At 45.6% G+C, this 14,245-nt stretch overlaps 1 protein-coding gene across 1 annotated transcript; it reads right to left on the bottom strand.

Annotated features, from left to right (window-relative positions):
• Positions 1–1,376: 1,376 nt before the first annotated feature.
• Positions 1,377–13,437, bottom strand: mttp (microsomal triglyceride transfer protein). Its single transcript, XM_062523695.1, has 18 exons — positions 13,248–13,437; positions 11,331–11,518; positions 10,901–11,044; positions 10,489–10,596; positions 9,863–9,979; positions 9,469–9,608; positions 9,089–9,239; positions 8,634–8,791; positions 8,078–8,246; positions 7,522–7,629; positions 7,146–7,358; positions 6,488–6,699; positions 6,161–6,258; positions 5,852–5,973; positions 5,406–5,633; positions 4,606–4,730; positions 3,217–3,387; positions 1,377–2,939 (listed from the first exon to the last, which is right to left on the bottom strand). Exons 1-18 carry the CDS (start codon positions 13,312–13,314, stop codon positions 2,789–2,791), a joined length of 2,670 nt encoding a protein of 889 aa, XP_062379679.1. The 5' UTR covers positions 13,315–13,437; the 3' UTR covers positions 1,377–2,788.
• Positions 13,438–14,245: the final 808 nt, after the last annotated feature.

Raw genomic sequence — 14,245 nt, 5'->3', positions numbered from 1 at the left:
TGTGCTGCGAGCTTGGCTGTCGGCCAGCGTGGAAGGTAAGCTTTCCAAGGGCCACTGTAACATCAGCTGCCTCGTGGCATTAGTCCCACCTGACAGTTTGTGCATTTGTTGACGCCGTCGCCATGGCAGCGCTCAGACTGACAGACACCCCCTCGCCCCCAGCTGCTCCGCTGTGTCCAGGGTCAGCGCCCTTGGCGACGGCTTGCCTGTCAGGTTGGGGGGTATCTGCCCCCACGCGGAGCAGAAAAGACGAGCAACATCAGAGGCCCACGGCTCCAAACACGCCTATTTTAAGAGCCTCTACTGTACTTTGTGGATATTATGTGTTCTTAGAAGAAAAAAACAGTATGATAGCTGCCTATTCTATCCATGCTCTTTTTTTCAAAGGTATCTAGTTGGTAGCTGTATCATTGTGTGGGTAGGGGACGTATCAGGGTTGGTTGGGCACATCACTATGCCTCAGAAAATTCCATAAGCTCTGTCTTATATTAGCTTATTCTAATGTGAACAGAAAAGAGTTCTTAGCGTTGTTATGTCATTGGTATTGCTATGAAACCCATGAAGTAAGTGAAGTAAGTGTGTGGACAGCTAGACCCGACCCAGCACTCCTCCCAGACTCGATCTGTCAGTACGAGCTCCTCTCCTCTCACGCCAGCCTCCTGGGCCCCACAGACTGGCCGGCTGAGCGACGGGTGCTGAAATGTGTTCTGGAATGGACTGACTGATCCAAGTCATCTTGTGGTTTGTGATCGCTGCAGACAGTGTCGGGGTTCAGTGGCTGTTGGGAGATGTGAAGACAGCCTGTGTGTGTGTGTGTGCGTGTGTGTGATAGAGAGAGAGAGAGAGAGAGAGAGAGAGAGTGTGTGTTTGTGTCTTTTAATGAGTGTGTTTGTTCCAGTTTGTGGTGCATTTATATGCCTCTATATCAGAGTATGTGTATGTGAGTCGGGGCCAATAATTGTAATGGTTAGTATGCACGCGTGTGTGTGTGTGCGTCACTGAGGGTCTGTGTGCATTAGCGGGTGGCCTGGCATCAACCCTGGACTTCCCCCACCCCCGCAGCAGAGGAGCCAACCTGTGGGCAGGTTCATGTTGCGATCTATCACTCATCTTAATCACGCCCCATTAATCACACGCGTAGACCTCCGGCCCGCGCACCACAAATAGACCTGACGGAAAGACCTGAGAACTGATTGGGTTTGATAAACTTGGGACAACCTCTGATAATTCATCATTTCTAATCCTGATCACTCAGTCTGTTAATCATCACTGTCTTGTCTAAGTCTTATCTTATCAGACCATACACTCAGATTACTTCATTGGTTCTCAGATGGATAAACACTGAAAACTGACAAAATCATAACAAGAACACTGTCTCGGTATTTTTCTTTTCTTTTTATTATTTGTACTACCCAGCAAAACCTCAAAATAGACATGTTAAGGCAACAAAGCACTTCATCCAGGTTTGTGGTACGTTCAAGGCCACGAGCATACAAACACAATTACAATCACAATCACACAATTCTCCCTCTGTGTTCTCCAGCTCCACAGTACATATGGTCACTATGAACATTTCACTGCAAGTTGTTCATTTGAGATCAGATGAATCTGGGAGAATGGCTACAACAATACAGCGGTACATGAAGCTGTGGACACTCAACTACATGGCTCCATCCAATCCAAACAGAAGTAGCTCAAGCCACAGTCCAGATGGCTGTACTGTAGATCTGATGCAGGTTTGCACTAGATCTGCCCCATATAGAAGAGAAGAGAGACTGAACTGGTTTGTACAACAGTGGTACAGCACTCATTTCACAATAAATATTTCCGTTACATTCGTTCAAACATTGAGGGGGTAAAAAAATTACAGAGAGAAATCAACCAGAATTGTTCCTTGGTGTTAAACATGAATCACAATAAAAAGGACATATCATAAATGTTCTATTCACACCCTGAAAACTTTCATAAAAAAGGCTGTTCATACCCTGAAGACTTTCATTAAAAAAAATGAAGCACCTCACCAACTCTTCAAATTAGCTACACTAGTAAGATTTTTTTTTAACAAGTCCAAACAAGAACCACTGTTGAAATCTCCTGCATTCTCAATAAACCCCTATCAGTGGCTTATGTTTACCTGAGCACAAACTGGGTCAGTGTCAACACTTGCATATATATTTACACATACTGTACATATAGATACCCTTCAGGGTGTCATGGCTAGTGCATACACAGGACACAAAAGGATATGTATACATACACATAAAAACATGACATTCACACTCAGTGTATAGAAGACGTGCAGCAGACAGTATTGGCATGGAGGTGGTTCAGGATGAGTGTGATGACTTTCGGCTGAAAAGGTTTAAATAGTCTGAAGCATGTAAACATTCTGTGGGGGGATGTACTGTAAGAGGGAGCTGGTCTCAGAGTTGTGTTCAGTCCTCCGGCTTTGGTGCTATTGGGATGGCGTTTGTTAATGCGTTGTGTTAAAAAAATAAATACTGTAACTTTGCTGCTAAGGTGAAGCACGGAGGAAAAAGGTTAGTCTCGCTGGTGAAATGGCAAAAGCCCAAGTAAACACACTGAGATCATTCAAATAATCACTACATGCGAACCCTCTAGAAAAAAGTAAACAAATCATTACATATTTTTCAGCATCATTTGAATGGACCCAGCATATCTGTACGTTTTGACACATCTCCACATATTCACACTGTTAACCAAGTCCACTGCTAGTGCCCTCGCTCCCCTGCACAGGCCCTCTGCTCCTGCTCCTGCTCCTGCTGCTCTACCAGTCGTCCTCGCCGTGGATGCGCTTGCACATGTCGGAGTTGGCCTGGTGGAGAGGGAACTCGGAGCCCGGCACCAGCTCGCTCCGGCCTCGCCGAGACACAAGCTGCTTGCCCTGAGGCAGCCTCTCGAACTTGGCCAGCATCTCCCTGCACAGAGAGAGAGACAACAGCACAACCCACTGAGCACTGACTGACAGCAACAAGCAATTTGGGCAAAAATAAAAATAAAAACGTTCTGGAAACATCTAGAGCAGCATCCAAACCAAACAAGCTTAGACGAAATGGGGCAATTGCTCTGTCGCTAGTCTGGAGTTTAACTGGAGTTTTGAACTGGAGTTGGAGTTGGGAGTTGGAGTTTAAAACTGTGTTAAACTCCAAACTAGCAACAGAGCAATTGCCCCAGTGAGTGTAAATGAGTTCTTACCTGAAGGGGAAGGTGGTCTTCTCCATCTGCATACACACCAGGAAGGGGTACTCGGAGAACTGCACCGTGGTGATGAAGTCCAGAGACGCCTCCGTCTCGAAGCTCACCTCCATCCCCGTGCTCACGAAGTCTGCATCCACAGTCACATCACCTGTGACCACCATCGCTCCCCTATGAACAGCACAACACATTCAGATGGTTCATTCCAGCGTGCCATGTAAGTACAGAATATTTTTTGGGGAAAAGTATTACTAATTAAGAGTTCACATGAGACACATTCATGGCCTCAATTCCTAATGAAACATTTTATGAAAAAAAATAAATAAATAAAAGTAAATGGCAAGCAGATCGCTTTTTTTGTTGTACATGCTAAAAAAAAGTCACCCAGTGTAAATCTCCCAGAGTGTGGATGTGCTACTCTGGGTCCCACTCATAAATCCACATGCAACCCGCGTCATTAGAGCCGTAATGGCTTCTCCCTGGCCACAGTCTCTATACCTAAAGTCACCATGAAACAATATCAAGCACGCCTCAAGGACATCAAATACACACTGAAACTGTATAGCCTACGGGCTCTTGAATTCAACACGGCTGCCCTGTATTTGGATAGCCCACAACCCCTTGGGCCGAGCTTTCTCTCTCTGTGTGTGTGTGTGTGTGTGTGTGTGTGTGTGTGTGTGTGTGTGTGTGTGTGAGGCCGTGGTGGCTGAAGCATGTCCTGGCACTAGACAGCACCAGGGGCTTTAGAGGGAGTCCTATAGATAGCCTGTCTGTCTGTGCGTCCGCGGGCGCGGGCGAGGGCGAGGAAGAGCTGTGCCACCTCCCCTGATCCCCACACCTGCCTCTGCCCGTTGGGCCCCCGCTGGCACACGCTGGCGCTCGGATGCCTGCTGAAATTCCCGGCAGAGACAAAGACGAGGCTTGTCCTGCCATCTCTGCCGACGAATGACCCAGCAGGATTACGGCAGGCTTTACCAGGCCTTGGTCACCACCAGCTTCTGGTGACCAGAAACACCTTGGGGGGGGGGGGGGGGGGGGGGGGGGGGGGGTTTGGACGGCCACGAGGAAATAAGGGAGTGACAGAGAGTGAAGGAAAACCAGAGCTTTTGGCTAAATTAGTGCGCAAGCTAATTAGGTGTCTGAGGGCAGCGAGCTATTTAGAGGTGACAATAAACACTCCTGTAATTCATTCAACAGGCATGTTCATTGACATTTCCAAATTAAAGCTGGGTCGTGTGTTGAGAAGACATCCACACATGCACCGATTGCAGTTTCGGTACGCAACCTCCTAACCCCGATTCTGACCAACTCCAATTTTATTTGTTCTAACAAACCACAAATGTATTTACTGTCTGAATGTCTTTACTGTAAGATAAACGTCTGACTGACCTATTGTTGATGCTGGTCTTGGATTCGCGGTACCACAGGCTGACCTCCATGCCTCCGGAGATGTCGATGGCCAGGCCCCCCTGGAACTCAGCGCTGGCCCGCAGTCCAGACTGCAACTGGATGACCTGAGGACAGACACGGCAGCACAAATGTGTTCATTGGAATATCTCTAATCCATTATATCCATTACAGGAATATGCAGGGGTGCAATGTTTAGCACACAAAAGGCATGCCCTTTTATTATTATTATTGCATATATAGTTATATGCAAAGTTATCAGTTACAAGGATGGTTATTGTCACATGCATATGATTACTGATATAAAGAATGCAGTGAAATTGTTAGTTCCTTCGCCTATTGTGCATATTGGGGGTTGTAGTAGGGAGGGGCAGGATAAGTGCAAAAAGCATTAAAGTGCATGGGGGGGGGGGGGGGGGGTAAGAGTAAGAGCTGCAGGGGGTGAATGATGTATGTGTGTGTGTGTGTGGGGGGGGGGGGGGGGGGGGGTCACCTAGGAGCAACAGGGGCAAGGAAAAACTCCCTTGTCCCGGAAGAAACCTTGGGCAGATCCACAGCTTAAGGGGTCAACCCAACTGCCTGGGGTCGTGCTAGTAGGGGAGCCTGTAAGTGTGTGTGTGTGAGGGGCAGGGGAATCCTAAGGGCAGGCATGTTGTTAAACGTAGGAGTCTTATTCTTATGCCATTATCAAGTCACCTCTAACTTGTTGAAAATAGTGGTACATTCTAGCTGAACATTTTCCAATTCTGGGTTCAAGCAGTCGGAGTGAAGGCAGTGCTAACCTGAGAATGGTCTGTCAGGAGAATCAGGCCCTTCACCACACTCATGGGGTCCCCAGACATGGAGAATATCTTGGACATGAGGTCACTGTAGCCCTTGAAGAAGGTCACCGGACGGAGCTGGACATCGAAGAGCAGGGCAGACATCCCAGCGAACGACTCCAGGTCCTCCTCTCCCTCGTCTGGGGTAGCTGCAATTAAAGACTCCATACCCTGAGCCTCGATAGCCACCTGCAAATGAGATCAGAAATGACTGTTTAATAACAGAAAAAAACTTATATAGTAGCCTACTCTATACTACAACATTACACATGAATACTCTGACAACATTCTGACAATGCAATACGGTTACTATATTATCAGTGTAACCTATAGCCTCGTTCTGGTTTACAATGGTCACCGTGTGAAGATGGCAAATACTGTATATGATCATTATCAGGATGCAGTACCTGGAGTCCATGCAGGAGGGCGACATTGCTGCGGCCAAATATGTTCATGTTGCTCCTCCTCAAGATGCCAGAGCCAGAATACAGGATGTCCAGACTGTAGGTGGAAGTGACATCAGGGGCCCCTGTAGATATCCAGGAAGGAGAGATCAACAATCAGGAAAATGCTCTGATAGTTACTTGCCAAAGAAGATCTGTACACTCGCTTTATTTCAAGTCTCTCCATTTCACACACACACACAGACACACACACACACACACACACACACCCTGAGGTCAAAGAAAGCCAGTTAGGTCTAAGAGGACACTTACGCGCCATGTAGCCGGAGTATGAGGATGATGACCCGACCTTGGCAAAGCGGTCATAGTTATGAGCGACCATGTCCTTCATCACTTGACGAACTATTTTACTGCAAAAGTCAAAAACAAAAGAAAGAAACACTGAAACCAATGACACATTAGAGAAATATTCTCTTTAAAGAGTGAACGCGTGTAGATAGATAAATAGATAGATACTTTATTGATCCCCAAGGGGAAATTCAATTCAAGGTGTAGCAGTGTTCAGTTCCATGATGCTGTGCACTGTGGTGTGTTCACTGATAAGCTGTTGCTCTGGCAACACTGCTGTGCTGTACACACCTGGCGGACATCTCGAAGCGCAGGATGTCCTCGATCTTGGAGACCATGTACTTGTTCATCTCGTGCGGGAGATGGCCGATGGACAGGAGGAGGTTCATCACCTCCATGTAAGAGGGACCGCTGCTGAGGATGCCGTCGGCCGCCGCCACCCTCACGTTCTTCTCGTACACCCGCCGCGTCTGGTGGTACACGCGGTTCAGCGCCAGCTTGACCTGAGGGAGGAGAGCCAGGCTGTTATGATGGTGGGCAATGCAAACAGAGGTGGTCTCACTGCATAGTGCACCTTGAGCCGTTGGATATGCGATTGTTTATAAGCATCAACAAAGTGTAAAAATGAAAATGGAGTGGAAATCGTATTCCAAAGTCTAAATATGATACTATCTTGTTGTATCTTGTAAGATACTTATAAGATGCTATCTTGTTGTACTCTTTATTCATGCCACTGTGAGTTTGTCAAATGCTAATATACAGTATAAACCTGTGCTTCTGATATGAAAACACAAATGGATATGACAAGAAATAAAACAAATAGATAAAATAGTTATAAATAAACACATCTGCAAAAATCACTATGGTAGGAGAACACTTCAAATAATGCAACAGATCAGTGCAATAGCCAGTAACAGTTAGCCCACCCCGAGAACCCCATCTCCATTACCTCGTAGGTCATGAGGGCAACATCGTATCTTTGCAGGGCAGTGATGGCGATGGTGCTGAAGCCTCCGACCTCAGACTCGGCATACTTGGCCAGCAGTGGGATGGCCTCGGGCAGCAGGGAGTTCTTCAGGCCCAGCAGGTACATCTGCACCTGGGCCTCTTCCTCCGTGCTGTCTGGGCCCTCCAGTAGCATCTGCTTCACCTGCACTACAAGCTACAGTACACAACGACCAAACTCATCAGATCAGCTCATCAATCAATTCAACTCAAAGTGAACCTATCAAAAGGGAAATAGGATGATGGATATCACTTTACGTGTAATTATATTGAAGTCATCCCTTGTGTCATTGATAGATAATAGCATGCAAGGCACTTACCGGCAGTTCACATCCTCCTTTCAGGCAAAGCTTCCTCACCAAAGCCCCCATGATGATTACCAAAGACTCCTTGATATCAGAGTTGGCAACATTCCCCTTGGAAATATCCTACAAGAAAATATACATTTTAAATTACTACCTCAAGGGAAAAACATGAGTGACTGTTAAATTGTTTGACTCTATGTTGCGATACAATTAGCGGAATATTCTTAAAACTTATGTTTAGCTTATGAATGTTAGCTGAGGTGGGAATACATTCATCAATGACGGCTCATTGAGCAAATAATAATTTTTGGTTGATACAGAATATCCTAGGATGCCAAGATTCCATATGTTTGTTATGTACAGTATGTGATAGGGAGATGGAGGACAGGCAGCCTGCTCACCAGTAGAGTCTGGAGCATCTTCTCATATATATGTTTGTTATGTACAGTATGTGATAGGGAGATGGAGGACAGGCAGCCTGCTCACCAGTAGAGTCTGGAGCATCTTCTCATATATATGTTTGTTATGTACAGTATGTGATAGGGAGATGGAGGACAGGCAGCCTGCTCACCAGTAGAGTCTGGAGCATCTTCTCATCGGGGTGCGAGGCAAAGCCACAGGCGTAGAGGAAGCGTTCCTGAAGAATCAGCCCGTCCTTCTTGGAGAAGTCCAGGAATTCCAAGATGGCGTCCAGGGAGGCAGGGGTCTGAGCGGAGGTGACCGCGTCCACCAGCTGAGGCCTGAGGGGGGAGACAGGTCAAAGGTCAGAGGTCAGGGAGAACGGACATGACAGGAACGGAGACAGAGGCGGCACTCAGAGGTATGCAACACACACAGATAAACAGATAAAGATCATGTGAAGGAACATGAAGGTCTGAACATGACCGATCAACAGCTTGATAGTGAGGCAGACAGATAGGGGGAAACACACAGAAGATCTCTGAAAGATATATTGATTTGATTTGATTTATTTAAACTCTAAAAATCATTGAGGGCTTAACCCTCATTTACAATGATGTCGAGTAAACACACATATAATACATATACAGCACAATATCATGACAAACTAGCAATTAAAACAGGAGCATGAAAATACAAGAGGTCACAGGGTCAGAGAGCACACTCACAGGGAAGGCTTGCTGCAGTTGGCCAGCACTGTCAGGATGTCTGCGCTGCTGGCTTTCCTCAGGCTCTGGATGAGGGTGAGGAAGCTGCGAGGGGCCGTGGCTTTGGACAGGTTGTCCGGCTCCAGGTCCTTCTTCACACCCTGCCACACGTCCATCAGCTGGGAGTAACCATGGAAATATGAGCATTAAATCACCATGGAAACTGTAAGGCACACATGGCAGATACAGTATGTACTGTACCATTAAATGTATGGTCTTGGAAACGGCGGAGCTAAAAGTGAAAAGCGTTAGTATTTTAGGGAGAAGCGGTGGGCTAAACTTGAACTCAGATGAAGGAGTGTGTCAAAGATAACCAGAAAAGGTTATGCAAAGTACATTCAACACTATAAACTAAACTTGGAATCCTAAATAGTCAGACTCAACACTCATCAGGATATATGACCTGAGCCGCTCACCTTGGGGCACGTTTTACACTTGGTCTTGATCTTCTCTGCCATGATGCCCACAGAAATCAGATTGTCATCCAGTGATTTGATCACTCCAGCAGCGTCCTTCCCAGCAACCTCCTCTGGCCCAGCCTCAGTGGTCTCCAGTGTTAGTGTTTGTCTGTCGTGGGGGAATAGAGAAGGTCATCCCAGTTTATAGATTATGCAAAAAATACACTGATGAAGCAATATCATGATTGGAACACTATAGTTAACTTCATTAATCCTTTGTCAGTCTTATTGTAAACTTTGGACAAAGGCGACTGCTAAGTAACATAACCGTAAACACAAATGCATATAACCACCATTAGAAACAACAGGACATCTGATTAAAGAACTACTTCAGTTACCTGGAGATAACGTGGGCAGACACAGCATGGCGGGCGTTCATAGACAGAGAGTGTATCTCCTCGGCCACGGCCGACTTGATGAAGTTATTTTCAAGTGTGATGGAGGTGACTGAGCTTGACTTGGTGGTCACACCAAGAACCTGAGGAGAGGGGAGGAGAAGGATGTCATATATGGATGCTGGCTTCAGTCTCTTCATCAGACACAGACAGGGATCAGTTCAAAATACGGCAAGAGAGATGAGACAAATGGAACAAAGAAGAGAGGGACAGGGAAGATGTTGAAATGACATCACTAGACACATGATGGGAAAACAGTGAACAGGATATGTACAGTATGGGGAAATAAATGATTTAATTTCAGGTTAGATATCATTCTGAGGCTGCGCTCACGTACCTGACTGTGGGTGGTGAAGCCAATCTCTGAGGTCTTACAGGTGTCCATGTTTTTAGTTCGGGTCACCTGGCTCTTGGTAGCCTTGTACTCCACAACACACTTTCCCGAAACATCGGTCTGCACACAGAGTTCAGAGGTCAACTACAGCCTCAACCTGAACACCTTGCACTCTCCTGGCACCGACACTATGCTTTTTTTTTTTTTTTTTTATCAGATTTATCGATTATCATCCGTTTCTTAAAGATATGTAGCTCAGTGATTTAAAATGGGTAACTTACTGGTGATGGATGCATGAGTGTGTGTGCATATGGGTGTGTGTGCATATGAGTGTGTGTGTGTGTGTGCAGAGTGTGTGTGTGCATATGAGTGTGTGTGCATATCAGTGTGTGTGCATATTAGTGTGTGTGCATATGAGTGTGTGTGTGCATATGAGTGTGTGTGTGTGTGCATATGGATGTGTGTGCATATTAGTGTGTGTGTGCATATGTGTGTGTGTGTGCATATTAGTGTGTGTGTGTGTGCGCATATGAGTGTGTGTGTGTGTGCATATTAGTGTGTGTGCGCATATGAGTGTGTGTGAATATGAGTGTGTGTGTGCAGGAGCATCTCCAGCTGGCCTACTTCACCTCAAACATCTTGCCACCCCTGAGCTGCATCATCAGCATACTGGCCACGCCCCTCTTCAGATTCTTGATGGTGGTAGGCTCACCTCTGACGCAATAGAAGCTCCTCACCTGAGAAACACACACACACACACACACACACACACACACACACACACACACACACACACACACACACACACACACACACACACACACACACACACACACACACACACACACACACACACACACAGGGTTGGTTACTGGGTGTCCATCACAACTACAGTAGTATCTAAATACAAGGATACTGCAGTAAACATTTATGTTGATATGCAGAATCTTAAAGTTTATTCTGAACTCATCCTTAAGAATCTGTAGGGTTTTTTGTCCCATGAAGAATCTGGTGTTTGTGAAGTATTTTTCCAAAACGTACCTTTCCAAGCTTCCAGTAGAGCATAAATGGGGTCTGCAGTGCTGCCAGTTTGGTTTGTCCAAGAACGTCCTCGGCGGAGGAGCCCTTAAAGATGTTGCGTTTGGCAGAGCGGGGGAGCGCATTCTCAATCTGGACATTTGAGATCTGTCAGGGACGGAATGGCAAAGGGATTAGAGAGCGATGACTTGGATGACAAGGATACAAGGATGTTTATTTGTCACATGCATATCATTACTAATGTGAAGAATGCTGTGAAATTGTCAGTTCCTTTGAATCAGTTCACTTGAATGCAGTGGCATGAGATAGAGGAGAAAATAATAAAATAAAATAAAATAGAGAATTTAGGTGAACTTGTGTAAGTTCACGTAAATGACCAGCACTGCCCACTATACTGAACCTCCCCCCCCCCCCCCAAAGCTCGGAACCCTACCTGGACACGGAGCAGCTGCTCGTCCTCGTTGTCGGGGTTCCTCCACACCAGGTTGATGTCCACGCCGCTGGCCATCCTGAAGCCCGTGGCCCCGAGACGCGAGCCCTGAGCGCGGTCCAGCTGGAAGTCCGTGCTGTAGCTGAAGCGGTACAGCCGCCGGTTGTCCAGCCGAGGGCCTGGGGCCGCACCTGAAACAACACAGAGCCGCCCCGGCAGGGAGGGAGGGGGGGTGAGAAGGGGGCAACACAGCAGGGGAGGGGGCGAGGAGCGGCCGAGCGGTCACTCGTGTGTGTCTTTGAAGTGATGGGAGTGTGTGTGTCTCTTTTTACTTCGGACAGTGCCTTTGCTGGTCTGGAGAGGATTAGTGTGCTTGTAAGAAGCAGGGACACATCCTGATTTTAATGTTCAAATAAGTGAAATTCCTGCAGGTGATCAGGAATTTGGGTGTCGTGTAGCGTGGCAGCCAATTGCATTTCTAATGTACAGTATGATGACAGTGTAGCATGACAGCCAATGACATTTCTAATGTATGGTGACAGTGGAGGTGTGCAAATATACTCCAGTCTCCTCTTCCAGAACTGTAACAGAATCCAAAACTGTGACTGCTCAGATCAATGAAATGTTACAACTGAATGGGGCTCTGATCAAAGGGGTTGTAATGGGCAATTAGCTATCTTAGCATTCATTCATTGGCTATAAAAAGCCTGGCATTGGAGGCTTTCCGTATGTTACATACTGGTTGCAATCCAAGTTTTACACCAACATAAAAACAGCTATTCTCATGACTCCTATGTGGTGTCCTTCTACTTTACCTACAGAATGTCTACTGGAAGAGGGGTCAACTGCTATCGTGTTCTACACTTTAGAATAACACAGATATCATGTTGAGCAACATGTTAAAGTCATACTAGTTCACAACAGAGGTGTCTGAGATAACAGATATCAGACCAACTGCTTAACTGACTATACCTAGTCACAGCATAGTGAGTTTGAAAGGGATCATTGATAATCAGCTATTGGCTTAATCCCCCCAAAAATACCTCTTATGCATTGAGCATTAAGAGACAAATCCAAGTCGAACAGGTCATTCATAGATTACTGAGATTTCTACATGAATTTCACATTGTGGCTCAATCATTTCCCAATGATTTAGACACAAAGTCATGACTTGGCAAACATGATTCTTGCCAATTTTGTAGGCATTTGATTCCATGCTACATTAACAATCATCATGCTGATTGCTGATAAGGGGTGATAGGGCTGATTGTGAGTGATCAGTTACAGCGTGTCAGGACTGACGTGTCACTCCAGGGTTGCACCACTGAGGCGGTCAGTAGTAATGCTCTTACAGGGGGGACATCTCCCTATGACATTTCCCTTATACATTCTTTGTGCCACACAGGTCAATGCTCCTCAGCACATGTCAAATTACATCATACATCAATGGAAACATATACATACAAAACATATTAATTTGGACAAAGCTTGGGGAAGTAGGCCTATTTGACTGCCAAAGGCATGAAACAGATAAGGAAAGAGTTTCATGATAGCAGGGGTTTACTTTGTAGACTTTTTACTCTAACACAGGATTTGTAAATAGACATTCCGTGACACACATAATAGGCATCCATGAGCTCTATGGTCATACAGATCATACATAGGCTAGGCTTTTAGTTCAGAGTAGTCCTTAGTGTTTCGTTATCAGTTCTCATGCACACTGAAACAACTATGAGTTTAAAACAAGATCTTCAGGAAGGCTCAATAGCTCTGCAATATTCCACTGAAATAGAATTCCTTGACTTAACTGAAGAACTCTCTGTAAACTTAATAGTGGCCTAAACATTAAGCTATAGTTTTAAATACAGGATCAGCACTGGAGACCATTGAACACAGAATATGACGATTTAAAGCACTTACCATCTGCTAAGGCGATGAATGAAAACAGTGAGAGCAGTAGAAAAGCGACCACGCTGTGCTGTTGCATGGTTAAGCCAAAAGAGAGCCCAAGAAATCGGACAGAGCGGCCACACAGGAGCCGGAGAGAAGACAGAAATCCAAGAGTACTCCAATTATGTTTATCTCGATGGAGGGCAGACTCCAAACTCCACGCTCAAGTTCTAAGTACGCGGCTATGACTAATCATTTACAGGGCCACTGCTGAGATTTGATGCTCTCTTCATAGTGAAGCAGATGAGTTCCCTCCTACTTATATGAGCCAACGACAGCGTGAGTCGTGCCTCCAGTGATCAAACACTCAACCACTCAATCAATCAACCCATTCTTAATGAAAGACTCGTCTTTTGTTTGGTGCCTGTCATCTGCCACATTTTATGATGACACCGCCCATTGCTTGGTTTCTTTTCTTTTTGAAAAGTTTCATATTCAAAATAATAATAATAATAGGCTAAAAAGGACTGCATCATTGACCTACCATGATCACAATATAGGCTACTCAATGAATGAAGTTCGCGTTACTACATAGCATATTACATTGGGATATCCGGTAACCTTTCACCTAATTGTCGGCAATAAACACGCCAACCGTGGAGAGGTTTTCCGGATATCGCTCACTTGAATGGGAGAAACTCTGAGATTGATGCTGTAGGCTGTTGCTATTTTCAGTCAGCAAAAATAGGTCAATGTCACGGAGAACAAATTAAAGACAATGTATCATAATCAATTGAATTACAAACAGTATATTACGCACAGCACAGGCTCGCTAGGCCAATTTGATCATTCGCTTCTTACTGACTGTAGGGAGTACCTGACCACATCAATGTGTTGATTAATAGGGCCCATTCTCTGGCACATGCAGGACCATTTGCAATGACCTTGTTTGATCACTTTCACAACATAGATGTCTTCATTTAACACCCACCCATATTTGAAACATCTGATCATGAAACCTATTACTA

This window comes from Sardina pilchardus, chromosome 2 (assembly GCF_963854185.1).
Source record: "Sardina pilchardus chromosome 2, fSarPil1.1, whole genome shotgun sequence".
NCBI lineage: Eukaryota > Metazoa > Chordata > Actinopteri > Clupeiformes > Clupeidae > Sardina > Sardina pilchardus.
The sequence above is the reverse complement of the archived record's forward strand: the minus strand, read 5'-3'. Positions and strand labels throughout refer to the sequence as shown.

What these genes read in the sequence shown, in the direction of transcription:
- mttp (XM_062523695.1), bottom strand. Translation starts at nt 13,314, where the DNA reads ATGCAACAGCACAGCGTGGTCGCTTTTCTACTGCTCTCACTGTTTTCA. An exon ending in TCTGCCCACGTTATCTCCAG is followed by an intron (nt 9,240 to 9,468) that starts GTAACTGAAGTA and finishes CCCCCACGACAG; the next exon opens with ACAAACACTAACACTGGAGA. An exon ending in AGATGCTCCAGACTCTACTG is followed by an intron (nt 7,630 to 8,077) that starts GTGAGCAGGCTG and finishes ATTTTCTTGTAG; the next exon opens with GATATTTCCAAGGGGAATGT.